The sequence below is a fragment of the Mastomys coucha genome, unplaced genomic scaffold (genome assembly GCF_008632895.1).
Source record: "Mastomys coucha isolate ucsf_1 unplaced genomic scaffold, UCSF_Mcou_1 pScaffold3, whole genome shotgun sequence".
In the NCBI taxonomy this organism is placed as follows: Eukaryota; Metazoa; Chordata; class Mammalia; order Rodentia; family Muridae; genus Mastomys; species Mastomys coucha.
In genome coordinates this window covers 6,087,504-6,096,576 of record NW_022196909.1, presented here as the reverse complement: position 1 = coordinate 6,096,576, position 9,073 = coordinate 6,087,504, and the positions used below count along the sequence as shown (strand labels likewise).

The window sequence follows — 9,073 nt, the reverse complement described above, 5'->3', positions numbered from 1 at the left end:
CTAGCAAGGGAGACTGGCATGGAGGAAGGTGGGAAAAGCTAGATGGTTGTGGGCCTAGCGAGGGAGACTGGCATGGAGGAAGCTGGGAAGGGCAGATTTTACTTTGTTGGAGAATGTTGGTATAGTTTTCAATAATTTAAGGTTGGTATCTAATTGGCCCACAACTGTTACACAAACATGTACCGATCTGCCTTGAACTTGTCTTGTGCTCTTGAGGGTGAGGAAGAAGCCAGTCATCTTGGAATTCACCACCTATTCGCCTACATATGGTCCCTCTCCCATCTGCCTGCCTACCGAGTGTGTCAAATTTGTCAAACTCCTAGTCCTTCGTATGGACTCTAGTGCCCTGGGACTCTTGTTCACCCTGCATGGAGCACAGAGTAGGCTGAGGGTGGGGGGCTGGCGAGAGCCTCCTGTCTTCATGTGTAAACTCTCTCTTCCTGGGAAAAAGGTTGAACTGCTCCGTGTTGCTCGAGCTGTTTTTCGTTTACTTCCCACTAACATTTTACATGAAGGATGGAGTTTAAACTTTCCCCAGGCTGAGCCAGAAGCCCTGCGGTCTCATTTAGGCCGGCCCTGTTATGAATGTGGCCTGTTCTGTGAGAAAGTCAGCCCTGTTCCCTCACTCTGCTCCTCTAGAGGAAACTTCAACAGTACTCCAGGCCCTGTGTGTGTCAGGAGCATCAGTTACTGCAGGTGAACCGGCCTTAGCTGCCTCTCCCTCGGTCACGGCCTGGTTCACAGCCTCCTGGCTAGAGGCTGTAATGGTCTGGAGACAGTGTGTTAAATTAGCACAGTAAGGGCAGCATTTGAATCTTACTTTGTCCAGTTATGTATCTGCCTCGAAGGATGCTTTCTGCTTGCTCAGGTGGGGCTTAGCCTCCTCGGGAGTCCAGCGTCTGAGTAGAGTAGGTCAGTGTGGTCTCTCTACAATACTGTGCTTAGGAAGAGAAAAGGCTTGTGTAATGAAAAACTCATTTATCTTCCAAACCAGGTTCCGGTATTGACAGGTCAATATTTGTTCTGCATATTTAATATTTATTTGGAAATGATAAGGAAGTACTGATCGTCCTATGTGGACAATTTATCAAACCTTGACACATGCTTCCTGTGGCCCAGGAATCTCTGCACAAAAAGGACAAATATTTATTCCTCACAGCAGTTATGTTCTGACCAGCTTGGATATAAACTCTACTGGGAACTAGTGGGTTTTTTAAAATTTTTTTCTTTTTCTTATCACCGTAGTTACTGCCGAGGCAAAACACAGCTCTCACCTCAAAAAGAGTAAGGTACTCTGGAGCCAAACATGAGCGACCGTGGTTCCAGAACATAGACTAGGTTACTCCAAATTCCATGCTCCCAAGTGGGGAAGTTTGGTGAGGGGTTCACGTTAGTGGGGCATTCTTAATGCACACCGCTTCTCAGAAGTCTGACCTGCAACTTTCCTAGTGAAGGGCCTTGAATCTGAATCAGGCATGATAGTTCACACCTATAATCCCTAGCATTCAGGAGATGGAGGCAGGAGGATTGTGAGTTCAAGACCAGCCTGGACACATGACATAATCTATTTCAGCCAAGCCAAGCAAGACAAAACAAAAGTTAATTAGGATAGTTTAGATTACCTGGAATTTGTTGGATTGCAAATGTTTGTAATCCATGCTCCTTTCATAGTTGTGGACAGAACAAAAAGATATCTATAAGTAGGAATAGTAGGCTTTGTGTCTGAACTGCTGCTTCTTAAGTAGACACCACCTTTGCTTTAGCTCACTGTTCTGGGAGCTGTTGGCTTCTGGTGTCATTTCTCGGAGCATCTCTATGTAGCTGCGGCATCACGTGGCAACAGAACCTGGTTAACTTTTAGATAAGCATAACTCCTTCGGCTACTTGCTACCTTTTAGACACTTTGGCTATGTTTAGGCCTTTGTCTCAAGCCTCAGAGTGTCTTTTGCTTGCTCAGGATCATAGAGGGCTAGAGCCTGGTTGTGTTGGTTAGTTTTAAGTCAACCTGATACAAGCTAGAGTGATTTGGGGAAAAGAACTCTCAGATGAGAACATGGCTCTGTAGATTGGCCTAGCATTGGACAGACATTTTCTTGATAAAAATATGGAAGGGTCCATCTCACTGTGGGCGGCCAGGAAGCAGCTTTCTGCCTTCTTTGATGAGGGACTGTGGTGTGGAGCTGTGAGCTGATGTAAACCCTACCTTCCCAAGCTTGCTTTTGACCATGATCTCAGTAATAGAGACCACAACTCAGACAGACTGTACTCTCTTATGCATCTAACTCACTACTGTGAAACTACACTGATGCTTTTATTGAAGTTGGGTCAGAGAAAAAAAAGACATTTCAGTTTTTTAAAAGTGGGAGAATGGAAGATTTTATTCTTTCAGTATGAAGCTGGGTTTGTTGGTGCACACTATGATCTCAACCTTTTGGAGGTGGAGGCAGGAGGTTGTGTATTTAAGGCCAGAATCTCTATTCTCCCCAGTTTTGGTACGCACTGTACTTTAGAGACACAGTTATGGTAATATCAAGACTATACAGTGGACTACCCAGCTGTATAACACAGCGGGGTCAGAAGAGTCGCCTGGGATGTGACTGTTTTTAAGTGTTTCTTAGAGCTATGTCAATGGTCAGTGTATGCTGTGGTGATAGGTTCTGTCGACTTGACACAACTGGAGTGACCTGGGAAGAGGAGAGCTCAGTTGAGGAATCGCTTTCATCAGATTGGCTGTGGGGCGTGGCTGTGGGGCGTGGCTGTGGGGTATTTTTCTTGACTAATGATTGATGTAGGAGGGCCATACCCACTGTGAGACACCGTCCCTGGGCAGGTGGGCATGAGCTGAGTATGAAAAGGAGCTAAACAAGCCGCCCTCAGCTTTGGTGCCTGCTTCCAGGTACCTACTAGAGCTCCTGCTTGGCTTCCCTTAACATAAGAAACAAGGCTTTCATTCGAAAGTAACAAATTCAAAGAGCAGTTTAGTGAAAATGAAGCCATTTTTAGAATACCAGTCTGCAGAAAGGGACACCAGCATGAAGACAGGCAAAAGTGACCGGCATGACAGCTGGTGCAAGACAGTGAAGTTTAAAATTCCTCATCTCCATAAACCCTGTTCTCTTTTTCCCATCAGCTGATGGCCCAGGTTCATGAGCTTTCTAAACTATACTATGTAGTCCAAAGACTCTATGTCTATCTATATGTACGCACACATATATTTACAAATTTGACATAAAGCCTTAGCTAATGGCTCTTCTCGGGCTCAGCCACATGGCAGACTCCTGCAGCGTCCCAACTCTGTAGCTCTGGTAGTTCTGAGGCAGTACCTCTTGCTTTGGCTCTCTGAGCTCTAAATGCACCTCATACTGAAAATGGAGCAGAATGATCTAGTCCTCACACTGGCAATGGAGTGCAAGCCGGATGAACCCTTTCTTCCTCCAGCTGCTTTGCTCTTGGTATTGATCACAGCAATAAGAAGCAAATTAGGACTGTGTCCTATAGGCCAGTAGTATGGAAATCAGAAGAGATGATGCGGTGATGCCCACCCTGTCTCTCTCATCTCTGCTTTGTTGCCCTGCTCCCACTGGAGGCACCTGATAGGAGCGTTCTGTCCACTCTGAACTGCTGTACAGGAGGGCAAGCCTTAGGCTGGCTCAAGTGACCCATGGAGAGATCAGAGCAGTGCCTTGGTAAACTACAGTGTGTGCACAGACTTTCTTCTGGTTGTCCATCTGGGATTTTCCAAGGCTTAAGACAACTTTCAGGAATTTTTTTTTTCCTTTCCCCATGGGGTCCTGGTCCTGGAACTCAGGTTCTCAGCCCTGGTGACAAGAACCCATGCATGATGAGCTCTTGCTGGCTCTTTGTTTTCTACCTGTGGTAGCTTTCACCATATATCTCAGGCTGGCCTTGAGCTGTCGATTCTCCTGCCTCCATTTCTGAGAATGTAGTATTTACCCATAAAATGTAATGGGTTTCATGGATTAAAAAAAATAATCAAGTGCTTGAAGAATAAATGTGGGCTAACAGCATTGACCCAGGTGCATGATCTCTCTAAACTTTATAATGTCTAGTCCAAAGATTTATTCATATGTACATACACATATATATGTTCATTCTTTAGTCTTTATGTGTATATAAAATATATAAAAAAATTCTGGCTAAAGAACGTCCAGGCGGGGAAGGAGAATTACTATCTAAAATGGTTATGTTCTTGTTCCCTAATGAAAACAGTAAGGAGATACGATGACTTCAGGGAAGTTGATTCTGTGTTATGAAGAGGAAGGGCAATTCTCGAGAGCCGCGTTAATGTGAAGCCGTCTGTCCTAGGTCCTCTCCTTCTTCTTCATTGGCCTGATGTCCATGATGATTCCTCTGTGCAACGTCTTTGGAGCCCTCATTGCTGTCTGCCTCATCATGGGTCTCTTTGATGGATGCTTCATTTCGATCATGGCGCCCATTGCCTTTGAGTTAGTTGGTCCTCAGGATGCTTCCCAAGCAATTGGATTTCTACTTGGATTCATGTCTATACCCATGACTGTAGGTCCTCCTATTGCAGGTAAATAGAACAACTCTTCTACAGTTATTATACTAATTAGTAGCATTGTCTACTTTGGATCCTAAACCTCATTTATTTGTGAGATATATTATTAGTAGTCTTTTGTGAGCTTTCTCCATCTCATTTTGTTAGTTTTTTTTGTTTGGAGTTTTTGTTGTTGTTGTCATCGCTTGTTTGTTTGATGGATTTTCAAGACCATAAGAGTTTCTCTGTGTAACCCTGGCTATTCTAGACCTCATATGATATATCAGGCTGGCCTCAAACTCAGAGATCTGCCTGCTTTTGCCTCCTGAGTGCTAGGATTAAAAGGGGTGCACCATCATCTTCTGGCTCCTCATTTTTAATAAGCTCATCTGTTGACAGTAGGTGGAAATGTTTGTTGGGGAGCATTCTGTGAGTGTGCGGTGCAGGGGAAGGGGTCTGTGAGGTCTAGGACCTTGTACATCCTAAGCAAGAACTTGCCACTGAGCTAACGTTACCAACAGAATACTGCTTGTTGGGGCATTCTGGATGTTGAAACTTGGGAATGGGGTATACTAAATACATACTCTTCCATTACGTTATGCATTTAGCCCCTATGTTTTCACAGTTCTGTTAGTACATATATTAGACAAAAGGAAACATAAAAATGAAGATTCTGAAAGATTTCTAAGAATATACTACTTTTACCTAAGAAAACATATCCCTTGAAAAGTGGTTGAAGAAAATTAGTGGAGAGAACTTGGTTGTCCATCAAAACATAATTATAAAAATAATGTGGTGGTACAGATCTATCATCTCAATATTCAGGAGGCTGAGGCAGGAGGAGAGCTGCAAGTTCAAGACCAGCCTGGTTTACAGAGTGAGTCCTAGGAGATCTGGGGCTGTATATAATAAGACTTGACTCCAGTCAGTGCATAGCCAAAAAGTAAAACCCAGAGTATATCATCCATGCAGTGGACAGGCATAACCCAGAGTATATCATCCATGCAGTGGACAGGCATAACCCAGAGTATATCATCCATGCAGTGGATAGGCATAACCCAGAGTATATCATCCATGCAGTGGATAGGCATAACCCAGAGTATATCATCCATGCAGTGGATAGGCACAACCCAGAGTATATCATCCATGCAGTGGACAGGCATAACCCAGAGTATATCATCCATGCAGTGGATAGGCACACTATTCAGCCATAAAGAAGAACACTGACACACGCCACCAGGTAAATGAGCATCACAAACATTATGCTAGTGAACAAAGCCAAATATAAGAAGGTCATATATGGCACTTATACGAACTATCTGACATCTCCATAGAGACAGAAAACAGGTTAGCGCTTGCCAGAGACTGAGGGAAGGACTTGAGAGGGGTACTTAAGAGGGATGGAGTTCTGTTTGTTTTTTAGCATGACAGAAAGTGGATGTAGCTATACTGGTCATAGAACATTGTGAGTTTACTACATGCCACTGTATTGTTCATTTTCAATAGCTCACCTCATGTTGAGTCAGTTCTACCTGACTTCTAAATAACTGAGTGATGTCTTACTTGGGTACTGGTGTGAATTAGATGAGTATCAATTATATACAGTTGTGTTGCCTGATAAGAAGGGGCTCAGTGAAGCTCAGTGAGATTCTCCTTAATTCATTCTTGTGTCTGGAACCACATTGCTGATCCAGAATCAAGGATGCAGGGCTATTACTGAGCATATTAAATAGAGTCTGAGTGATAGTCGCTATAAGAGAAGCCTCTGTTTCATCCTCTTTTCTCAGGTAATAGATTGTTCATTTAGCTCAGTTTGGGAGATTTCTGCTCAGTTTGGGAGATTTCAGGTCTACAAGCAACTGTAAAGAACATTATAGCAGGAATAGCGTTGCCTCAGTAGGAATAGTAACTGCTCACAGACAGGAGTGATGAGAGAGGTGTGGCTGGACATTTCTGAGCTAGGAAGAACACACAGAAGCTGACCTGGAGAATTGTCCTCTCCCATTTCTCAGTGGTTCAGAGTCTATTTATAGTAAAACCTGTTTATTAGCAGCCATGGATGCAAGGCTGGCTGCATGGGAGACACGTGGATTCTGAAGGCAGGAGCAGTGCATATTTAAAGCTCCTATGTACTCTGTTCAGATGCAGGATAACTGCATTCATTTATGTGCATGTGCCTCTGGATGCCTCTTAGCTGGGCATTAGATGAAGTAGGGCAGGCGTTCTGTTCAGTGTGTGTCCTGGAGGCTTTAGATAACCTGAGGTTGTACAGTAAAAATTCAAACACTGAGAAAACATACAACTTGGAGCCCTAGATTTTTCAGGAAATTTAGAAGTAAACTAATACTTTTCAGAAGCAGAGCTTAAGAATCCATCAAATGGCAAACACACGTTAGGGCTTTCTGTTTATTTTGAGATAGGGTCTCTATGTAGCCCACAACTTGCTGTATGGACCAGGCTGGCTTCAAACTCAGAGGCCCATCTGCCTCTATCTTCCAAGTGCTGGGATTAAAGATATATGCTGTCAGGCCTGGCCAGACTTGTTACACTTCTTTCCAAGGATGGAAAATCCTTATTTATTTTTTTAAATGTATTTAAAAACTTCTCTTTGGGGTAGCGAGATTGCTCAGTAGTTAAGAGCACTGGCTGCTTTTCCAAATGACACTTTTCCTAGAACCTACCCAGTGGACAACTACCCCTAACTCCAGATGCCTCCTTGGATACCAGACAGGCATTTGGTACACAGACACATATTCAGACAAAACACTCATACATTTAAAAAAACAAAACAAAACAAAACGTTGTGTCTCTTTTTATCCTGACTCTTTCTTATATGTATAGCTTTTAATGCTTTTGTTGTTGAAGTCAAATAAGATCACCTTGAGGTCTAGATATTTTCAAGAACTTTGATCAGGATGCTTCACCCACCTTCCACTGACACAAGGGCCATGGCATCATGTTTAAAATCTCTTAGGTGACCTCTGACAGGAGTGCCAAAGCCTAGTTGCGAATGTTTTCCACAAGAGGCATTTTGGTATGACATGTGTTCTGCAGTCAAATTTAAAATCAGAGGTCGTTTTTCCTGCCTCATGTCTCATGTCAGAAAAGTTCACATTTCAAGTCTGTGATCTGAGCCTGCGATCAGTGTGACTGAGCTGGGAGCCAGGCTTGTTCCTCTGTGTGACAGCTGCTGTCTCCTCTTCCAGGCTTACTTCATGACAAGCTGGGCTCTTATGACGTGGCCTTTTACCTTGCGGGCGTCCCTCCCTTCGTTGGGGGTGTTGTGCTCTGTTTAATTCCGTGGATCCACAGCAAGAAGCAAAGAGAAATCAGGAAAAATGCCGGAGGAGAGAAGATGGAGAAAATGCTGGAGAACCAGAACTCTCTGCTGTCGGGCTCATCTGGAATCTTCAAAAAGGACTCCGACTCTATCATTTAGTGCCGCACAGAGCTCCACCTGACTGTATTTGCTTTTGAATTTTAAGCCAGTTTTCCTTTTATATGAATTGCAGATTTCTTATTTTTTTAATCATCCTTGGAATAGCACAAACAGGACGTGAGCCCTTTATCCTGACAGGAGCCATCTCTCTCCCAAGAAGCTTTGGTATTCCCACGAGTCGAGGCGACTGTGTTAACAGACAAGCATGTCTGGAAATCCATGGTGAGCGTTCAAAGCTCTCAGTAAGGAGCAGCCTTGGAAGCCTCAGGTGCCGTGGGCTGCAGTGTGCTCGGAGCTGCGCTGGGTCGTCGGCAGCCCTGCGCTCCACACTGGAAGCATGTGGCTGCTCCATTTAGTGTCTTTTGTTCCAATGTGTTACTTTCTCCTTCTTTTTGGAACTTTTTGCAAAATTTAAGCCTGGATCCTAGATAATGAGAGGCCAACCTAAACCTCAAGTCTGTTAAATGATTTAAACTATGAAATTAGGAGATTCTTACATGCTGCAGTCAAGGGACCTCCAGGGAGCAGGAGATGCTCCTGCCGTGGACTGGGAGGTAGAAAGGTCCTCTCGGGGACAGCAATCGGGTGTTTCCTCCACTAACCTTTGTTCCCTTTGGTTTGTAGTGTGTTTTACTCCAGTGGCCAGAAACACCCCAAATTTCTGATTTTGTATAAACAATAAAGTGAAGTACAATGTATAAAAGACATCATGGCAATTTTAACAGAGTTTTTTCTGACTTCTGGGTTTATTAGCACTGAGTTTTTGTGTTTTATTGAGTGTATTATCAGCTGGCAGAGTGGACATAGATTGGAGGTGCTGCAGAACTGTTCTGTCAGAAAATTTTCTGATAGAAATAATCATTTAAACTGACTTATGAAACTAATGATTTTAAATTTAAATGAATTTATAAAAAGCTAATTCCTAAATTTTCCAATTTTTTTTTTTTTTAGCAAAACTTTACATTTGTATCTACAGTCTTGTGATACACTAAGGAGCCTGAGGGCAGGTGCTCTCCCAGTCTGCCTGTTGTGGAGTTTACTTACACAGACTGAGAGACTCCATTGTAATCAAGTGATACAATCTTTCCACACAGTATTGAATATGCCCCTTCCTC

General features: G+C 43.5%; 1 protein-coding gene across 1 annotated transcript in view; it reads left to right on the top strand.

Moving 5' to 3' along the window:
- Slc16a10 (solute carrier family 16 member 10) overlaps positions 1-8,649 on the top strand; it is a 106,830-nt gene extending 98,181 nt beyond the window's left edge. Inside the window, exons 5-6 of the mRNA XM_031346651.1 lie at positions 4,327-4,555; positions 7,726-8,649. Of these exons, the coding sequence (XP_031202511.1) occupies positions 4,327-4,555; positions 7,726-7,958 (462 nt within the window). The 3' untranslated portion in view covers positions 7,959-8,649. The remainder of the gene's footprint in view (positions 1-4,326; positions 4,556-7,725) is intronic.
- Positions 8,650-9,073: the final 424 nt, after the last annotated feature.